Source organism: Danio rerio, chromosome 1 (genome assembly GCF_052040795.2).
Source record: "Danio rerio strain M-AB ecotype USA chromosome 1, GRCz13ab, whole genome shotgun sequence".
Taxonomy (NCBI): Eukaryota; Metazoa; Chordata; class Actinopteri; order Cypriniformes; family Danionidae; genus Danio; species Danio rerio.
The window spans coordinates 37879790-37903047 of record NC_141021.1 but is presented as its reverse complement, the minus strand read 5'-3'; the positions used below and the strand labels follow the sequence as shown (position 1 = coordinate 37903047).

Here is a 23258-nt window from a genome sequence, read left to right as displayed (position 1 = left end):
CTTATTTTATTCAGCGGTGAACATTTATAACAGGGTTGCGTATGGTCATCTAATCAACTATTCATTAAGAAGCAAATAATCAATAAAGTAATCAAGAGCTTCAATTATTTATAATGTTATAAATAAATGGGGTGAAATAATAAGAGCAAAGCTGCTTTAAATGTAAACGCCAAAAATGACAAAAAGAAAAAAAAAATTCCCTTAATTTGCTCACCCTCCACTTGTTCCAAACCTGTCTGAGTTTCTTTATTCTGTTGAAAAATACTAAAGAAATTATAGTAACAACCAGTTGCGGCGACATGGTGGCTCAGTGGGTAGCACTGTTGCCTCACAGCAAGTACGTCACAGATTCGAGCCCCGGCTGTGTCAGTTGGCATTTGTGTGTGGAGTTTGCATGTTCTCCCTGTATTTCAAGTGGGTTTCCTCCGGGTTCTCTGGTTTCCCTCACAGTCCAAAGACATGCGCTATAGGTGAACTGAATAAGCTAAACTGGCCATAGTGTACATGTTTAAATGCAAGAGTGTAGAAAAATTCTTCCAGTGCTGGGTTGTGGTTGAAAAGGCATTCACTGTATAAAACATATGCTGGATAAGTTGGCAGTTCATTTTGCTGTGGCGACCCCTGATTAATAAAGGGACTAAGCCAAAAAGAGAATGAATGAATGAATGAATGAATGAATGAATGAATGAATGAATGAATGCATGAATGAAACCAGTAGCCCTGTGAAACACTGTAATCCATAATGTATATTTTTTGTACAACGGATGTGAATGGCGAAAATTCTTTAAAATATCTTCTAAGTTCAGAAAAAACAATTACAATTACATTTTTAGATGAACCATCTTTTTTAAAACTGCTTTTTATAACGCATAAAAAACCAAGAAAAATGCTATACCAGTTGTGTGGATCATAATTTGATTCATATACAAGTTTTTTGTTGTTGTTAATTGCTCTTTTTTTAATAGAAATAGCAGCACATTTTTTTTATTTAGTCTGGGCTAAAGAAGGTAGTGAGTCAGGTTAACCAAACGTATTAACTCTTTTCCCGCGCTTGAATCTTTCAGTTGAGAGAAAATGCTTCCTTGCCATTGATGTTGCGCTTTTATGGCAACCTGGGTTTTAGATGTATTGCTGTAAACATGAAAATGCACTGATATGACAAAAACAATCATTTCTGTTTTATTTTTTTGGTCAAAAACAAGGTATTTTTATTAGCGCTGGACAAGATTGAGAGATTATCATGATAATTAAAGTTTGTTTTGACGTTATATATATGAGCAATATCACACGAGTAGCAGTGCGATATGGCTGTATATCGGCCATGGTGGGAGGCGTGCGTTGGGCGAGTGTGATATTGCGTTTATACAACAGTTTGACGGCATAATTGTGTATATAAAAACAAAATCAAACATGGAGAGTCTCAAAAACCCTTTTGTATGAGAAACTACTTTCTTCCGGATTCAAATCATAAGCTGACAGTTAAACAGTTGAGCAAGCATCTTTTAAACTTTAGATCTGTAGTGTCTGCTTTTTTGTGGCTGTATGTGGGTGGAGTAATACAAAAAAGTAACACAGAAAAGGGTAAAGAGGCTGTAGGAGTTCTGATATTGCAGAATATCGCACGGCTATCAGAGAATCAGATTTGAGAACCAGACAGAACTGTTTTATAAGTGTATGTATTGTATATTGTACATTTATATGGTGGCAGGAAGAGTTAGAGCAAATTTTGCGACTACTATATATATTTTTTATATATTGCATAAAACATTAAATTTAATATTTGATCATTCATATCTGTTATAATTATTAGCACTCGAGTAAAATATGAACATCTAAATTAATTGTCACCGACAAATTCATAACATGTTCTTGACAAAGCGCATCCAATCGATATGGCTTGCTGTAATCATGGCTGACTGCATTTAATTTCATCGACAAACTTCTAAAGAGCATGCATGTTAAAGTACGGAAGGATTTTAACAAACTCACATAACTAACTATGATACATATAAACCAGAGAGCATGGTGGGTGGGGGGTCTGAGAAAATGAAAGTGTGAGACTTCCATTTTCATCTTATCTAATCTCTGCATGGGAAAGAACAAGTCTGAGCAAATATCCCCAGCAAATAAAAGCTCACATCTGTTTACAAACTGCCTTTTCCTGTAAGCCTCTCAATGCTGTATAGCTTGCATAGTTTTGCAGTTCAGCGTTCAGGCCAAAGGCTAATTCGGAATCAGCTGACCAAACAACAATAGTCTAGATATGCAGACGATGACACACACAAGAATACAAGCTAATCAAACGAGCTGTGAATCAGATGTCGGAGGCATCAATAGAAAAGGGGCAAATGAGCGTGTCAACTGTTTATAATTAGCTAAGCTCGTCAGGCTCAATGACCGAGCACTTCAAACAAACACTACAGATAACTAGGAGCACGTGACTGAGACAGACCCATAAAAAACACAAATTGTGAAATTAAAACCAAAAACAAAAACAGAGAGGAAAAAAAGAGAGAGGGAGACCAAAACACAGTGGTATAGATAAATGGTTCAAATTTATGCTTGAATAATTTTTAATCTTTGCACATATTTGCCAGGCAGAATAAAGATTTTTTCAGCTAAGATTTTTTTTCCAACAACACAAAAAAAAAACAACACAAAAATACAACAGAATAAACAAAACACAACACAACAAAAACATATTTTCTTAGCAAAGCATGATAAAAACAAACATACTAAACTAAATTTGAAATCAAATAAACAAATAAATATTCATGTAAATAAAAAATAAAACACAACAAAACAAAAACACACAAAAACACAACAGAACAACAAAAATACTTTATTAAAAAAGGCAATTTTGATTTTAAAAAATAAACATACTAAACAAAATTTTTAATCAACTAGAAAAAATAAATACAAATAATAAAACAACACAACAAAAAAACACAAAACAACCACAAAAAAACATAACAAAAACAACAACAAACAAAACAAACAGAACAACAAACAGAACAACCAAAACAAACAGAATTACCAAAACAGAACACAACAAACAGAACAACCAAAACAGAACACAACAAACAAAACAAACAAGACAGAACACAACAAACAAAACAGAACACAACAAACAGAACAACCAAAACAGAACACACAAACAGATCAAAACACAACAAACAGAACAACCAAAACAGAACACACAAACAGATCAAAACACAACAAACAGAACACACAAACAGATCAAACAAACAGAACACAACAAACAGAACGAACAAACAAACAAACAAACAACAAACAAGCAAAACAGAACACAAAAAACAGAACAAACAAACAAAACAGAACACACAAACAGAACAAACAAGACAGAACACAACAAACAGAACAAACAAAACAGAACAAACAAGCAAAACAGAACACAAAAAACAGAACGAACAAGCAAAACAAGACACACAAACAGAACACAAAAAACAGAACAAACAAACAAAACAGAACACAACAAACAGAACAAACAAAACAGAACAAACAAGCAAAACAGAACACAAAAAACAGAATGAACAAGCAAAACAGAACACACAAACAGAACACAACAAACAGAACAAACAAAACAGAACAAAACAAACAGAACAAAACAAACAGAACAACCAAAACGGAACACACAAATAGAACAAAAAGCAGAATACACAAACAGAACAAACAAAACAGAATACACAAACAGAACAAACAAACAACAAACAAGCAAAACAGAAAACAAAACAGAACACACAAACAGAACACACAACACAACAAACAGAACAACCAAAACAGAACACACAAACAGAACAAACAAACAAAACGGAACACACAAATAGAACAAAATAACAGAATACACAAACAGAACAAACAAAACAGAACACACAAACATAAAAAACAAGACTGAACACAACAAACAGAACAAACAAAACAGAACACAAAAAACAGAACAAACAAACAAAACAGAACACACAAACAGAACAAACAAGACACAACACAACAAACAGAACAAACAAGACACAACAACAAACAGAACAAAAAAACAGAATACACAAACAGAACAAACAAAACAGAATACAACAAACAGAACAAAAAAACAGAACACAACAAACAGAACAAACAAGACACAACAACAAACAGAACAAAAAAACAGAATACACAAACAGAACAAACAAAACAGAACACAACAAACAGAACAAACAAAACAGAACCCAACAAACAGAACAAACAAAACAGAACACAACAAACAGAACAAACAAAACAGAACACAACAAACAGAACACAAAAAAACAGAACAAACAAACAAACAACAAACTAGCAAAACAGAACACAAAAAGCAGAACAAACAAACAAAACAGAACACACAAACAGAACAAACAAGACACAACACAACAAACAGAACAAACAAAACAGAACACAACAAACAGAACAACCAAAACAGAACAAACAAACAAAACGGAACACACAAATAGAACAAAAAACAGAATACACAAACAGAACAAACAAAACAGAACACACAAACAGAAATAACAAGACAGAACACAACAAACAGAACAAACAAAACAGAACACAACAAACAGAACAAGCAAAACAGAACATGACAAAGAGAACAAACAAAACAGAACACAACAAACAGAACAAACAAAACAGAACAAACAAAACAGAACAATCAAAACAGAACACAACAAACAGAACAAACAAAACAGAACACAACAAACAGAACACAACACAACCAACAGAATCCAACAAAACGAAAACACGGCAAAAAACTAAAAGAATAATACACACCATTGTTCAAAACACTAGAATAATACAGTAATTTTTTTCTAATATTTAACAGAATCCATATCAGACATGGTCCCAGTCTCAAAATTTGTAGACTTATACCATAATACACTAACAACTTAAACCACAGTGTTTGCAACATTGATAATTATAAGGCAGTAAGATTTACAGAGCACCAAATACAAATTTTGTGACTGATTTCTAAAAGACTGCCTGACACTTAAATCTGAAGTAATTGCATATGATTTAAAAAAAACAAAATATTAATACGTGGTTTGTAAGAAGAACTACTGGTATAATCTTCACTTTTTGCATATCACTTTAATAATTAGTTTTTCAATCTACTAAGAGGTTAAAAGCGAAGCTGAACACCATCTTAATCCATCATCATCATAGGCAGCATCTTAATTTATTATGCAAGAAATGGCACAACAAGAACAAATCAATAAACAGTTTGCAGCTTATTCTAAGTAACCTACATAACGATTGTAGCATTCAGTTGCCCCACATTGCATATTCTAGCTACTAAAATTATTAACGTTAATTAACAGAAATGTTGTTTGTCATAACGAAGTCGCTTACTATGAAAGTGGTTTAGTACAATACAAGAGTAACAGCAACAGGAAAAGCCAAATGCAACTTTGTTTCCGAAATAGTTTCCCACCACTAAGGAATGTAAATAGACTGTAAATAAAGTTCTGTGCTCTGGATCAAGCTGATGGAGCTCTGGTGAATAATAAAAACCTCTTGAGCTTCCCGGCAAAAATAGAAAGGTCATAGAGGAAAGGCAGAGAGACTATGTATGGTTTGTGTGTGTTTGTGTGTGTGTTTTAAAGGGGCAGGTCCCCTTCCCTGCTCCCAGACAGAGACTGCGTTTGGAGGCCCTCTAGAGAGCAGACTGTGTGAATGAGTTACGACAGCTGAGGCCTGTTCCCTTAACCGCTGGAATCCTAAAACACACACCATCCTGCCAATAAAATCAAATCAACCGAGCAACAAATGCTTATCCAATGCTAATGTAATGCTCTCATGAGATCTGCACACACCTAAAGCACTGCAGCTTTAACAAATTGCACAGATAGACTTAAACGTGGATAAATCCTGAAAATGTCAGTTACAAGCGGTTTCCTTAAGGTCTCCAAAATGTTTAATGTAGTGTAAAAATACTTTATGTATCTTCACACATTCAAAATGAAATACAACAGCAAAGACCAGATGAAATGGTTGGCATATTTAAGAACAACTTTCCAAAACAATGATTGTTGAATGATGACAGATACATCACTTTACCAATAAAAAAATACAACACACACACACACACACACTAGGCCTCCAAAGCTGCTGTCTTTTCAGTCTGACAAATGACTGATATGGTTGAAACTCCAAAATTTACACTCAAAACAATTATGTTTGCTCAAACTACTTATTTAAAATTAGCTAAAAACACAAATGTTGGGTGTTTTTGATACAACGTAACTGTTTTTTAATCTGCATTTGTAAAACTAATAAGTAAGCTTGATTCCTTTAGGATGGCCCAACACATCTCGCTTGTGGAACCTAACATTTCTTTATAGTGTATACAGGTGCCCTCTGATCCATGAGAGTTTGCTTGCATAAGAGTAAGACAAATTTTTGTCCATTTAGTGATAAAGCAACATCATAATAATTTGAATCCATTTCAGAACAAAGCATAAACCAACAGGTGAAACACCTGTACACACATTTTATCATTTTAATTGAAAATATTGAGAATGATCCCACTGGTAGCTCTAAATAAGATGAAACATTTACTAATTAATAATATATCATATAAACATTCTAAAAATAATAAACATAAACATAATAGTTTAAACTTTACAACAATCCCTAGTCGAAAAGGATGTAACGGACTGTAATAGTCAATAAAAATAAAAATGATAGTTCACTTCAATTGACATTCCTTACACATCAAGCATAAACAAATTGTTAGCAGATAAACTGAATTTAGTGGCTGTTTGGCCTAGGCAATTAATTAAAATTAAACTGCAAATGCAATTGTCATGCATATCTTGTCAGATAATGTTGTAATCTGTAGTAAATCTCCTCCGAGGGCCAGAGGGCGCTCTCAAACAGAAATGCCAAACACCAATGAAGAAACGCAAGAAATCCCCATAAAGTTTCATTATAAACTGAAAAATTGACTGCTTCATTTATTCAATGCGAGTAATAATCACACAATTCACAAGAATCACCACACATAAGATTTATGTGAAGTTATGAAGTGAAAAACGTCATGTAATTTCATGTGCTGCATTTAGAGCCACAGATCACTGAGAACAGACATTTGCAGCAGTCATTATCATAGAAAGTTTACCTTAATGTCATTATCGCCCAATTAAATCAACTTCAAGTTTTGTGTAGCTTATAAGTCTACTACTAATAATTTCCTGTAGAATCTAAAGTAACATTGGAAGCAGTTTGTCAGTAACTTACTGTAAATAAATTACAGCAAAAATACGGCATTTACAATTACAGTATCATTTATCTTGCTGTATATGTATTTACAGAATTGTATACCATAATTGTAAAATATACAGTAATTTTCACATTTAAAATACAGTAACATACTGCACAAATGTCCTACAGTAAAATACAGCATTCACAATGTATAACTCTGTGTGATAAATTCTCCAATGCTCTGAAAGCATTTCCTGAAGGTTTATTAAAATTAGCTTTACTGACAAAATGCGCATGAAAATCATCTTTGATTAATCCAGGCTTAGGATGCTATACAAATAACAACGTGCATCTCTCAAATCACTTTGGAATACCCACTCAACACTCCACAAATATTCTCATTTACTTAAGCATAATAGCGAAAGACAAAGTTACATTGATGTTGTGTTTTCTACACACTTATGCCTCTTGAACAGCAAGCAGACAAGGTTGTTCACCTCCCATAAGTGCTTTAGCATATATTAGTTAGAGGTTAAGATGGTCATTTTAATTTAAAAGGAAAAAAATATAAATTACAGCATATTGTTATTAGCCACTCCACAGCAGTTGTAAAATGTGCAGACAATTTCATGAAAAGGTTCAATTATATCCTGTCTAAAAACCATTCAGACAATAATCACAGCCTTTATTACTAAGAGATGTGCTTGCTTTTTTTGTGACAAGAACTAGATGATGTTTACATAAGCCCTTCCTTTCAAAATTGCGTATGGAGTGTAGCAGAAGAAGCATTGATTAAACAGCTCATTACAATTTTGATGGCTAATACTGGGAAAGACCGGGAATTTAATAACATTATAGAGTCATTAAATAATCTTTATTCTGATATCTCTCTGATTATCAAATTTAAATGAGAAAAAAAGACTGATATTAGTGAATACAACCATGAAATGCCTTTAGCCTAAAAATTATTATTAAAAATCAATTGGAATTGGAATCAACAGCCAACTTTAAATGACAAGGGCAGATCTTTTGATTTGAAAATAAGTTAAATTTAAATAAAAATAAAATTTAACTAAGGGCCATGGGCTGATCACTGGTATTAAACCAGGAATACGGTAATACAAGGTTTCTGCAGGTTACATCAAGTTAAATTGAAAACTTTTTAAGACCCTTTTAAGACTATTATAAATGATATTTTAGACTTATACAGGGCTAAACACTAATGATTATTTCTAATGGCCTGGTTTGCCATTTCAATACTTTGTTTTGGTTTGACACTTTAATGTGTCAAAAAAAAGTTGTAGTTGCTAAACATATATTTCTTGTGGAAGCAATTACATTAATAATCACAAATATATATTTGTTGGCTTTTGGTCCTGGTGAGTTTAACTTCTATCCAATCTAATATGTTTCTGTTATAAAATCTTAAACGGAAAATTAAGCACTTAGTCAAGTATACTTTATTTAGTACATTAGATTCCACTTTAATAAAAATTTATTAAACAAGCGCAATTAATGAAACCATTTTTTTAAATAGAAAATGGCATGTTTTACTATAGATTTTAGACTTAGGGTGATGCCATCTTAGAACGTCGCTGTGTCTGACATGGTTTGTTCCTTTTCCTCAGCTGAACAGATACAGTAAAAATAATGACACATCTGATGCTTGTATTTGCACCAGCTCCATGTCCAAAACTTCACACATTGGGTTAAATTAGGCTTTGCAGTCTCTGTGTTCAGTCCTTAAATTCCCTTGTATCTGTTAAGCTGAGGGAATGGAACCAACCCTGTGACATTAGACACAGCGATATTCCAAGATGTCGGCACCCTAGGTCTAAAATCTATAGTAAACTATAGCCATTTTCTGCTAAATGATAATATTAATTGAGTTTGTTATTTATATTTCCATTAAAGTGGAAATCAATTTACAAAATGATGTAAACTAGACAGTGCTTTATTTCCCCTTTAAGCTTCATGTCTATATATTTCTACTCCCCTTATTTCTGTAAATAGTTTTTTTGTATAAAGGACGATAACGTAAAGGTATATTTTGCTCTGTTATTATCATGAGGAACTGTGTAATTGTTTTTAGTTTTCTTTCCCTGATTTTATTAAAATGGATTGTTGGTGATTGTATGGATGTTGGCCTGATTGGGTAGCTTTACTTGGACAGAGGAAAATTTGAGACATATAACACAATATTTCAGTAAATTTAAGAGTTTAAGGTCTAAAATTTTTCTGCTTTTGAGACTTTTTAGGACTAAAGATCTCGCGAACACCCTGGTAATAACTTCTGTATAGATCATAGTACATTACATGTCAACTACTGATGATAATGACACCAATTGCATGTTTTTTACCCTGCTTTTCCTCTAACATGATTTAAAACAGTGGACTTAATTGAAAGGACACAGGGGACCAACTGGACCATGCTAACCAGCCAAACCCTGACCACACTGTCAAGAAGACACTTACTCGTTTTGTGTGTAGTTACCCTGTCACAGCAGAAAAACAAACAGACTAGTTTGTGTTGAGTTAGTATTTGCATTTGCCCATGCCAAATTTCTCATATAACAGTTAGCCTTTCGGTTAGGCACAATAATAAGGAATGTTTGATTGCTGTGAGGCTATTTAGCACACCATCTCACAAAAACACACCAGAACTGAAATCAAAGCTTACATCACAAGGCAGAGAAGCTTCTGTTACTAAACCTGCCTTTGTTTGGCACAGAATTTGGTGTTTAAAATTAATGTCTGCTTCTTTTTAGCTAATGTTTTTTTCTTCTTCTCCACATCATAAGAGTGTTAAACAAACAACAATCTCTGTCAATTCATTCGAAAATTTGCATTTTCAGTTTTGGCTTTCAGCCCTGTGTGTCCAGAATTTTTAGTTTCAGCCAAGAATTTTCATTTCAGTCCATCAGTATTGAAAAGCTATATTGGGTAAGAGTGGAGCACATTAATATTGCAGAAGGTTTTTTCTTATTTGTTACAGTTAATAATTGATAGCAGAGGCAATCCATTATCAAGGCCTCTCTCAGAACTACTCTGGACACAAATGACCGGTCGGGCTGGGTGGGGAAACCGGCAAAAAGAGGGGGAGGGGAGAAAGAGAAAACAAATGAGAAAAAATGTCTGCACCAGCACCTAGCTAAGCCGATAACACTGACCACAAACGCTGTTTGTTTCTGCTCTCTGAGCATGTTTGTTTCAGCAAAAAGTTGCGATTGTTTTTCTAACAACTAAGCAGATTTTATAAATCCTGACTAAAAAAAACAATGCAACCACTAAGTAAAAAAACATACTTCTGTTCTTCTGTAGAACTGAATTCAGTGCAGAAAACTGCATGCTTGGAGGCAGCGACTGCAAGGCAGGGTAATGGTTCACTTTGTAAATGCTAAAAGCACCTAGTGGCTTGCTGACTTGCATTAAAACAGAAGGGTGGAGTTGGAGTGTGTTCTTGATTAAATAGTTCGAGCTGCACAAGTCAGTAGATTCCTGCATTTTTCCCTTTGGCCCTCATTCCCGGTTTTGCTCCAACCTCTCAATCTTCCTTGATGCTCATTGTGCTGTGAAAAGCTGCAGTGTGCTACCAACCATAAACAATCATTTCACAATCTCTAAAATGAGCGGCCACAATGAAGGACTGAAATAAGTAACTGTAAACACAGACATAAACACTTCTGCCTTTGGGACATATTTCTATCAATACCACTGTCATACTGAATGCCCTGAGAAAAAAGTCAAGCACAGTTTACTTTAAATTGTGGACATGTTCAATTAAAACAGTATGTATATAAGTATGTATGTACATATTTATGCATCCATCCATCCATCCATCCAGCCATCCATCCATCCATCCATCCATCCATCCATCATCTATCTATCTATCTATCTATCTATCTATCTATCTATCTATCTATCTATCTATCTATCTATCATCCATCCATCCATCCATAAAATTGCTATTGAAACCATACTGAACGCAAGTAAAATAACTTAAAAAGTAATTAGAAATTAAAAGTAATGATTTTAGTGATTTACCATTTTACAAAATATTTAGCAAAAATAAAATGACAATCAGAGCAACAAATACAGTTTTGTAAAAATGAAGCCAATATGGTATTTAGCCAGAACTTTAATGGCCGCAGCAAAATTTTTAATTAGCCAAATAGGTTAAGATACTTAATTATAAACAATGAATGGTTACTTAATGCTGAAAGAGGAATTTTGATTGCCTTTAATTTAACTATATACACACTTACCAGAATTGAATTTTGTAAATGTTTTGACTAAATGACAGCACTAACATTTTATAATAAGGTCACATTGGTTATCAAAGAATAAACTATATTAGTTAACGAGAACAAAACTCCTACATTTATTAATCTTCATTAACTAATACACTGTGAAAATCACTTTTTAATTTACTTTATCAAGAGTATATAAATGCTTTTAAATATATAGCTCATAGTTAAAGGCACGATGTGATTTTTTTTGTTAAAATAGTTTATTTGTTAAGTGTTATTTTGCAGACCTTAATATTTACATAACCGCAAATAGAGGTATGTCAGTATACCCCATGTGTTCGAACATTGTTATGCAAACAAGTGTCAATACTGCAGAATGATTATCGTTGAATATCGTATGCAATATTCTGTGTAGCTTGGCAGTGAACTATGGCTCAGTGTAGTAAACTCTGCTCTATCTGAATGAGTGTGATGGAGGTTTGCTGCTGATTAAAGTACTGGTTTAACTGACAAATGACAATCAAATGTGATTTATTGTGCAGCCCTAATCCTAAATGTTTAAAAGAATGTGCTCTCTAGTGGTGAACATTACATACAGTGGCTTTAATGTTTACCAATGCATAAATAAATGAGATTTTGTCTGCACCAATAGCCTAGTGGCTAATTTGTCAAATAGTTATGTAACTATTCACTTACGATTTATGATACTAATCTCATGATTTAGTTACAATTTTTTTACTAATTATTTGAATAAATGCTGAACTTTTTTCTGCAAAATATATTTTCTGCCATAAACAAATTGCTATTTAAAAAAAAACATATCATAACAATAATACAAACTTAAAAAGACAACAAAAACTAAAACTGTAACTGTGGTGGGATTTTACATACATTTTTTAAAGAAACATAAGCATATCTATGTTTTTTTGGCATAAGCTGAGGTTTTTGCACATTTACAATGTCCCCTGCTGATGAAAAATCTCTTTCCCTGGGAACTGATATGGCTGGTGGGGAGAGGAAAGCCTTTCCTAAACCAGAGAGCAGTGTGTACAGAGGTGGTCAACAGTCCCTCTGCTCCAGGGGACTGGCCACTGTCATAAAATACTGATTATAAAAATTACTAATTATAAAGTAGGATAGACACAGGAGTTGAACATGATTATGAAGGTTAATAATTAATATCACTTGTATAATTAATGAGTATAAGAATTAGTGTGGTACACTTAAGAAGAGATAATTTTGAACATTTTAAATATACAATAATTATAAGCAAATTATTCAAATATATAAACTAATCTGAAAAGGAGAGGGCAAAAATAATCTAATACCTGCTTCTGTAACAGTCTGAAAAACATTTTCACGCTTTTGCTATAAAAACACCGATTCACCTTGTGTTCTCTGCAGCACTCGTTGGAGCAAGTGGAGCTGTAAATCATCCGGTCCGTGTGGTTTGGCTTATTAATAGTTTTTTTTTGCATATAGACGTCTGTGACAGTAGTTATTCACTGTGCTGACGTTTTAAGTGCATCACATTCATTCTTCTCTGTAAGTAAACATCTTTTTACAGCATTTGCAGTTTGTTTTTTGTTTTATCTGGCACACCTCATCGCTGTCATTTTACTGCCACCCCACCTCTTGCTTGCTGCTGATGTGCAGGTAAAACGAGCTTGCGCCAGTAAAAAGCGCCCCCTCTGTTCAAAATATCCATCGCGAGTCATTCAACATTTCAACCAGTTTGAATCATCACACGTTAGAATAGATCAACCAAATCACAGTGAATTGTTACATCCCTAGTCTCGACAAATAGCACCAAGGTGCTCACGGCGACTAGATTTCGATTCACGGCTCAAGGTCCTTTGCCGATCCTTCCCCCATCTCTGCTCCCCACCCCCACTCCACTTCTTGTCTGTACATCTCCAATGTCCTATCAATATTAATAAAATTATAAATGAGACTTTGTACTGATCTTGTTTTTCATGCACGAGCAGGCGCAGCCATCGGATTCTTTTTGGCTCGAGACTTACAGTCTTATTTACTTTCATTGATTACTGATGTTAATAACAGCTCGTTATGCTGCTTGATGTTGCAAACTGAAATTTTCTTATTGTGCTATTCTACTTTTTATGTATAGTCATGAACACACTTGTTTGTAGAACAAGTAGTTAAGCTGGGTTCTGCTGTTTATTATTCCTAGTCATTTCTCCTATAGGCAACTGAATTAGACGTTCTAAAACAATTGCAAAAATGAGCCAGCATCACAGAATAAGGTCAATAAAGTCAACAAAAAATACAAATATACATAAAGAAGAAAAGTGCTATGTGAGAAATTGTCTCAATAGCAGAAGTGAGCATTATCACGCCAGACATTCAACATTGCCACATTCCTGCATACCATGCACATGTTCCCAAACTCATTTGACCATTTCACAATTAGTCTCTCTAAGCATTACAAAAAGGGTGCGAAAGAAGAAGTTAACAGTAAAGAGAGGATGAGGCCAAATGGAAAATGCTAAGACACTAAAAATTTAAACCACAAGGACATTTCCAATTGACATAATATCTGTATTGAGCAACACAGAGTGGCGAGTATGATTTCCATATATGAATAGTCAGATGTCTCATGTTTTAACACCCTTTCAATACTTTGGTAGTCTCTTTTAATATACTACTGCTAAACTAGCCAGTAACCTGACTGAGAGGACCCTTAGCAAAGCACTGTGCACTTTGAGCCATCAAAAGCATTCCCTGCAAACAGTCAAGCCAAATGATCTGCTCTGCTTCTGAACTGTTGCCAAACTGTCAAAAACACATCAGACTTTTGACCCTGTGCCACAATGCTGGGCCCTTCGCTTTATAGCTCAACTGGATCCAGCACATATGCAATGAACTTCTTATATAAATCAGTTGATCTATCGTTTTCTTTCAGTCCTGACAATATGATTGAGAACCTAAAATGGAAGCGTTGTGAGAAATAAGAGACATCCCACAGGTCATTCAGATAATGAAACAAAGTGCTATTCATTTCCATTGTTATGATTTCATAACATGATTAAAGGTTTGATCTATAGAACTGCACAATATGTTGTTTCTGCATCAATAAAGCAATAAGATCAATTGCAATAGTTGCACTGCAAGTATAGTGGATAATAATTTATCCTTTTCCAAGTGTTTCTTGAGGCCTGTGACTGTGTGAGGGTTTTTAAAAGCATTTAGGTATAATAAATTGTACCGTTTGTAACTTAACAATAAATTAACAACGATTCATTTTATTGAATTATTTATAAAATTAAGACTAGGCAGTATTATTTTATATTTATTCGTTTAATGTAATGTTTGATGATTTAATTCCTGTACACCTGAATACAATTCAACTCCTCAGGAAAACAATAAAATGCTGTTTATTTAATTTGTACCTTTTTGTTTATTTGTATTTATCTATGCTTGTAGATAGTTTATTTTATTTTATACAATCCCCTACAGAAGCATCCCAATCAATATTATCAATTCTTTCCAAATAGTTATTAAACTCATCTTGTATTCATATCACAATATAAATTGCAGAATAAATATTACAATGTTAGATTTTTCCAATATCGTGCAGCCTTAGTTTGCTCATTTCAGTTGGATAAAATGCAAATCTGTCTTTTAGTCTATAATAAAAGATGATACTGTTTTAGTCTGCAAGCTGTAGGACTTTTTCTTCTGTTTCTGAAGGGTTTCAACCATGAATGATATCACATGAGCTAGCTAAAAAGAAGATTTCTTTTTAACTTAGGCATGTTAACAAGATGACACAGAATGAGAGTTGATGCAGAATGTTGTGAATGACACCAACTACTGTTTAGGGGGCAAGATATTAAGTGTAATGTGTGTACCAACATTGTAAATATATTTTATTAAAATAAAAATCGTTAATAATAAATAAAATTATTTTGAAGTTTTATTTTTACATTAAAATGTAATCTATTACTCAAGTTAGCTTTTTTCAGTTTTCAGAAGCGATTTTCAATGTCAAACATTCAAAAATCATCCTAATATTGTAGATCTTGTGCTCAAAAAAACTTATTTAAAAAAAAACGTTACTACATTTGTGACTTTTCAGGATTATTTGAGGAATAAAAAGTTTTAAGGTATTAATTAAAACAATTAGTAATGTTTATTTGTTCAAATAATATGTCATAACCGTAAACATTTGTAAGTTAGTGCGATTTAAAAAACTTAATAAAATAAATAAATACATATAATGACTGTGTGTGTTTCCACAGAGTTGGGTAGTGGCTGAAAGGGCATCCACTAATAAAGGGCGTAAAACATATGCTGGATAAGTTGGTGGTTCCGCTGTGGCAACTTCTGACTAATAAAGTGGGTAAGCCGAAAAGAAAAATGAATGAATGAATGAATGAATGAATGAACTTATCTATTTAATTTGTCTGAACTCTGAAGCTAAAAAAATTACAGCTTCATCTGAAGTTTCAGATGCTCATTCACTGCAATCATTACAAAATGCATCTTTAATTAGAACATCTGCTGATAAATGTACAACTGCTCAAAAGTCTAATAGGCCTGTACACCTGGCATGGGGCTCCTCTAGAAAAGAAGCATTTCAGTTATTAGCCACTTGACTCCAGTAAAAACAGTCTGGTCCTAATCAGCCACTTTCAAGCACTACATGCAATACTTCTGAGACCACTTAACTAGAAAACAGACTGAGAATGAAGCCCAATGTTGAGGACAGCACTACAAAACTACAGTAACACAAGGTTGTAAGCTTACTGAAACAAGAAAGAAGGGATAAATTGAAGGAAGTTTCTTATCTAACTCTAAAGCATAATGAAAACATCTAAAGAAGACAAAGGCCTTTGTCCACAAACGCTGTTTAAATCTCTCTCAACGAGAGGAAATCTAAAAATGACTTCTGAGAACAAACCGTGGTACAACAAAGCACTTGTTCTTGCATCGATCTAATCTTATTATAGCATCGTGTGGATGAGCTCAGAAATCATTTTAATTAGATTTGGAGCCATGAAATATTGTTCATCACATTCAACAGACTACCGTTTTACTCTGCCAGTTCAAAGCATGTGAAATCACACTCTCAAGCCATTGAATTTTCCTGGATTGACTACAAGGTCAAATGTAATAGCTGCTACTTAAATCACAAAGGCAGAAAAAGCCAAATACTCTAATCTTGTAAAATACTTGGCTGTTTGAGTCTAAAACGTGTTGCTGATTGCACAATGAGATAAAACATGAATTCAATAGCAATATTCCAAGAAGAGCTCCACTAGATTAAAGGAATCCAATAATAAAAAAAAAACATCACATGAGCCTGGAGGAGATTTCTAACATGTTTGGTTGGAGCTCGATAGCAGGCAGAGCTGTAAGTGAGTGATTTCATTACAGATTATTGGTGTATATTACCACTAAGAGGAAGGGAAGACCCCATGGTACACATACAATGTGCGAATGACTAAATGCATTGACTCATCCAGTGCAGATAGAATGGAGAGTTAAGTGTTCAGTTGTCTTGGCAACTAAAGTTGCAGCAAACAAAGGCATTTCGTGTGATTTGGTGAAAAATAAAATGTCGAAAATTTCACAACAGACCAGAATGATTGCAAAACAAAAGAAAAATACACAAGATAGCGGAGCAAGTAACCAATCATCATTGGGGCAAGTAGTGATCTGATATTTAAAGAGCTGAACATTACAACTCAATCTAATGAATACATTGAAAATTATTTTGATATATCTGTTCACCGGCATTGTATTCTGCAACCTTGATGCATGGCAATATTCAAATCAAACAATAAGCATCACACTGGTTTTTACAGCTGGCTCTTTGTGATTACAGGTGTAGCAAAGGCCTTGGACTTGTACTGACTCCTCTTGGCATGGATGCGTGAAGTTTGATTTGGGTTATGTCTTTCTTTTTTTCTGCTTACCATACTACACAAATCCATGTATTGATTTTATCCACTTATGGGTGCATTTACTGGAAGCTAGTTTTCCAGTACTAACTAGAATACCACAAGTTGTCTATCTGCAGCAGCTGCATATTTATTTATTCAAACTTTGTCAAGTAGCCATGTGTTCCGTTTGCGCTTTAAATATGTATATGTAGCTTTATGGTTATGGCCTGGGCACTAGCTAAAGGACTATATAAACAAATATTTCTGCTTTTGTTATTATTTGTACCTAGATCAATTATGTCATGTGATTCCAACATGGCGCCACCCATGAGGGGCGACCCACGTCGTGTATAAAAAATAACCTTATCTACAAAAATAGCACCAGAGTTCCAATGTTACGTGATATTTCTTAAAAGTGCTCTTTGTTTATGTTTAAATCTTAACAATAAAAATAAAGGAACTGCTTCTTTAATTGATCAAAAAGTTACCATACCGGTAGGTGTGTCTACAGAACCGATCAAGACGCCACAAATAAAGATTTGCACAAGCAAAGCTTTCACAAAAACAACCCCAGTGCAATAAACACATAAACAGCGTCCACACACACACTCACTCGCATTTTTATGAGGAACTAAACCCGTTTTGAAACTATTCTTGGATCGTCCGCATTTTAGAAAGATAAAGCTTTAACCGACAGATCGCGAGCAGTGATTGACCTGCGGTTGCTGTTGGAAAGCGTACTGAAAATTTGCATGAATCTTGCCCCAACAGTCCTGCGGTTACTGCAATGTCGGTGCATTTGAATAAAACTAAAACGTTACTTACATAACGCCGTAACTTTTTTTCAGGTGGAGACTTTCGGAGCCACCCCGAGTAAACCACATCTCCTCCGCTCATTTTCTTAAAGGCTTTGAGGAAAACACGGGTTTTAAGTTTCGTGTTTCAGCCTGTAACATATCAAAACAAATTGCCAAACATGAGTTGGAAGTTGCGCTTTGAAGTGTTTTAAGCACATGTGTTTGAAACAACATGAATACCGTCACTCCTGGTTTCCAGCACGTTCACACGGGAAGAGCTTCCCGACAGCGACGCGGCTCTCGCAAACTCTTCTGGATGAAGTCCTCTCCTCTGCCGAAGGGAATATATCAAGCACAGTTTGTTTAAACACACATGTATCCGTCTGTAGTTGAGTCCCCTTTTAGTTTACACACTTTGTCCGTGTAAATAAAACGCTGTTTTCGTTTTTTCCGAGCTGATATGCAACGAGGCAGCGACTGATACTCGCCAAGTTCGGCGTAGTGAAAGCTCTGCTTGATTACCTTATTTCAAAGTAAAACAAAACAGTTTCCTTGAAAATATGTACAGTTTTTCCTTGTTTTTCCAAAACATTATGGTCGCATTAGCACAGAAGTGCCTTTGGAAGTGGAAATCTTCCCCGATCGTCGACCTTCCCTCCAGTTTCACTCCCCACGGCTCCTTGCTGATTGACAAGCATAAACGTCGATACTTTCCCTAAACTCAGCCTCCTCTGGCCTATGGAGGCAGGGAGAAGTCGGTCAAGACACAGAATAAAGAACATTACATCATGGGAAATGTAGTCTTGGAGTGTTGCCCCGTCAGAGGGAAAACACTGGGACGGTGACTCGCATTACAAAGAATAGGTGTAAATAAACCTCTTACGTCCCAAATAAATCTTACTTACATTTGGATTAAGACTGTGAAAAACAAAGTAGCAGTGGTATTTTGTGTATAATCTTTTAACAATTAACGCGCACTGATAAAAAAAAGAGAAAAATGGATTAGACTATAATTATATATAATTCCGATTTCACTCAATACATCTATTTATCACTTCAGTATGGTTAAAAAAGTCTCTGAACCGAGCCGGCTTTGATCATCCTTGATTGATGAGCTTGAGGATATTACAAATATAAATGGTAAAAAGGGTAAAACTACTGTATGTAGCTAATATATTAATAACGTGAAGGAAAATTACATTTAGGCAAGAAATGCCTGAATTAACAAACAAGCAATCAGATCAGTCACTCACACACACAAACACAAAAAAACTAAATAAACAGCATCGCGGATCTACACTTTATAAGACGTAGAGAAAAAGTAAGAAATAATAACATCAAAGTCTCTTGATACACTATGACGTAATTACGTCATGGCGTAAAAGACTCGCTGATGTTGTTTTTGAACCGAATCTTTAAATGAGCTGTTCAAAAGAACCGAATGGCATTTTAAAGCAAATATCTTGAAATCAATGTTGTCAGTTAACGTTAGTCTACATTTATAGCCAGGAGATGTACATATATAGGCCTACACTAAACTTGAATATTGTTTATTAAGTATGGCTTAAAGTGCAGAAAAAAGATTGTTTTAGAAAAATAATACTAACATCTAAAAGCAAAGAACAAGGTTGCAGGCAATGATAGAAAAGTGAAGAGTTTCAGTATAGAACGTTCACGTTTGTGGGATTGGTATCTTTGGAATGTTATTGTAATGCTAAACGCCTCACTCAGTTATCTCTGAAGCTTTGTGCCTACTCACTGCTCTAAGTTTCAACTCAGTGCAAAAGATTTAGATTATTATCCTACAATCATCAAGCGTGTGATTTTAGGTTTTGGATTAAAATGGAATTTTTACTTTATGGAGGTGCACAGATCACATTAAGTAACACTAAAATACATTAATGAATCAAAAAGACATTTTGGTAACACTTTATAATAACAACACACTATGAACCATTTATTAAGCATTAACATATGGTGAATTCATTTTCTGTTACTCTACATTAATACAAGTTAGTAAGCAGGTTATAACTGCAGCTATATAATGCTCTATTCTTGACTTAGAACCACATTCATAATGTGCTTAATAATAGTGTATTTTCATACTTTGTTAATGATTTATTTTTCATATTTAATGAAGTATTGCATTATTTACAAACCAATTGTATTTAAGAATAGTTGATGGTTTTTAGGATCAGAATGAGTTAGTAAATGATTAATAAACTATTAAAATCAAGGTATATATTAATCAAGGATATTGTTCAGGTATATATTTATGGTTACTATGTATGCTAACAAATGCTTTATTAACTCAACTTCATCCAGTTTTGTGACCTAGTCTAAAGTGAGGATTTTTATGCTTTATAAATCTCTTATAAATGATGATTAAATGCTTAGTTTTAAATAAACAATAATCTTTGCAATCTTATCTAAAAAGTAAAATCACTGTAAAGTTTAAACATTGCTGAATGACAGGAGTGTCAAAATCCAACATAAAATAGTTTAAAACAACAACAATATAATAATTTAGCAATATAAGAGGATGTGATGTTTAAACTATACAGTAATTTTATTTTAGATAAGGTTGCAAAGATTTATTTTTCAATTGAAGTATACAGTTTCACCTGTGTATCTTCAAACGAATATGAGTGAATAAAGTCGTTTGTTTTCTTTTTTCGTGTTTAGAATAGAACTGAGCCTTTAATTGTCATTTATTAAGAATTTATAAAGCATAAATAGTCCTCACTTTAGATTAGGTCACAAAACTGGATGAAGTTGAGTTATAAAGCATTTATTAACATACAAATTAATTATTACTATATGCCTGAATAATAAGATATATAAATGTTAATTTGAACAGTTTATAAATCATTTACTAACTCATTCTAATTGATCCTAAAAAACAAGCAACTATGCTTAAATAACTGGTTTGTAAAAATGAAATACTAAATTAAGTAATGAAAAATAAATCATTAACAAAGTATGAAAGTACAATTATTAAGCACATTATAAATGTGGTTTTAAGTCAAGAATTTGACTTAAAAAGCTACAAATACAGCATTTGTAACTTAAGTAAACTGTTTACTAACTTTTATCAATGTAGAGTTAATGCTTAACAGATAATGAATTCAGTTTTTTCTAATGCTTAATAAATAGTTCATAGTGTGTAGTTATTATAAAGTGTTACTGACATTTTTTTTATTGCTACTTTAACATTAAAACAAGTTAATCATGTTTCCACTGATGTTGTGAGATTGAACTTGAAAAATGCTTGTAAAAAAATTGATTCGACTTAAAAAATTAAGGAAGCAACTGATTTGAATGCAGTGGAGTATTTAGTGTATTATTTAAATTGTTCATTTTATTGTGTGTATTTTTAAAAGGATGTTAATTATGATTTCAATAAAAGCTACTTCTTAACATATTTCATTAGAGTTCACTCACTGTGTTTCAGCAAGTTCCATAAATATTTTTGAACATAAACATTTCTAGCAACAATATTCTCATTATTTTTAAGGGTGTTATAAACAGTTGTAAAGTAATTACAAATACTCAAACTACTGTAATTGAATAGTTTTTGCCAGGAATTGTACTCCACTAAGTCGTTTTAAAAATGTCTGCTTGTCCTTTCCCTTGAATACATTTTTAGTCCTATATTGGAACTTTTACTCAACTACTTTTCTTCAACCTGTAGTCACTACTTTGTTTTTTCTCGTCTATGGGGATTAGAAAAATCAGTCCTGTGATTCCGGTCCAATCAAATCGCACATAGAAGGTAAAACGTAATGAATTACTTCAAGACATGGGTGCTTTACATTGCAGCAAACTGTTTGGAAGCATTAAATGTGTCCAAAAGAAGATGTTTATAATCTTTCCACGTATTGACCCAGAGACTGATGTATGTCAATGATGTCAACATGATGTCAGATTGACGTTGTACCCCAACGTTCTGGGCACAATACGCGTTGTTTGGAAATGAAAATTAGGTTGACGTCAGAACCTAACATCAGGCTGATATCAATGTCCAATCTAAAATCAGCCTCTAATGATGTTACAGTTTGACGTGTGGAAATTACCACTATGACGTCTGTCAGATGTTGAATTTTGGTTGCCATACCTAACAAATAAATGTCACTATTTAACATCAATATGATGTTGGTTTAAGATGCTGGCTCGACGTTGGATTTTGGTCACTTTTTTATCACAAACTAAAATTAACCAACGCCGTATCATCGTCATTTGACATCGTTATTGGACGTCAAAATAACGTTGTTCTTAGATGCTGACTAGACTTAGAATTTTTGATCACCTGACATCACGGCCTAAATCTAACCTAATATTAACGTTTTATGATGTTGTGTGCTTGCTGGACAATAACTAAATGCACTACAGAATGTTACTTTTACACACATTCACAAATGACAAGTATATGCATCAGCTTTACATCAGCATACTTACTACTCTTGAATACTTTTGAAAGGGATACTTTTTACTCACATTTGAGTAATATTAAAACAGATATTTTTATTCTACATTCACTAAAATTTTAGGCAAGTAATGGTACTTTTACTAGAGTAGGATTTTTCAGTACACTTTCCACCACTGGTTATAAACCATAAACCAAGCAAAAATGCTATTAGGAGTCTTGAATTTACTGATTAAAAAAAATGTAATTTCCCTATAGAGAAAAAGGAAATGTTTTTACGTTTAGAACGTAATAGTTTAAAGATTTTTAATAAGAAAATAAATAAAAAATTAAAGTTGAAATAACCACGGAGTGCATTTAGAAATGCATTTATAACTTAGTTATATAGGTCAGACAAAAGCCATATATATGGGACAAATCCTGCATTATTTGATTACTTTGTTTAATTTGAGCCTAGAAGCTATATTCAGCAGAAATTATTGCGCTAGATCCAATTACTTTTTAAAGTAAACTTAAAAACTTTTTTTTTTTAATTAGGTATTTAAAACTCATCAATTGGCAAACACTATGAAACAAACACAAGGTTAAGTGGCAAATTCACATTATGATGACAATATGAAATCATAATGACATCTTAATGTAA

The 23258-nt window shown here is 33.5% G+C and overlaps 2 protein-coding genes across 13 annotated transcripts in view; one reads left to right on the top strand and one right to left on the bottom strand.

The window, feature by feature from the left end:
* gab1 (GRB2-associated binding protein 1) overlaps positions 1 to 18922 on the bottom strand; it is a 108584-nt gene extending 89662 nt beyond the window's left edge. For all 12 annotated transcript variants that reach the window (XR_015475658.1, XM_087235424.1, XM_087235425.1 and 9 more), the window contains 2 exon segments: positions 18430 to 18922; positions 18218 to 18339 (listed from right to left, as the gene is read on the bottom strand). Coding sequence is in view for 11 of the 12 variants with exons in the window: in XM_087235424.1 (XP_087091550.1) it covers positions 18218 to 18289 (72 nt within the window). In the remaining variant the exon portion in view is untranslated.
* Positions 1 to 23258, top strand: part of znf827 (zinc finger protein 827) — a 789732-nt gene that overhangs the window by 641892 nt on the left and 124582 nt on the right. The window lies entirely within an intron of this gene.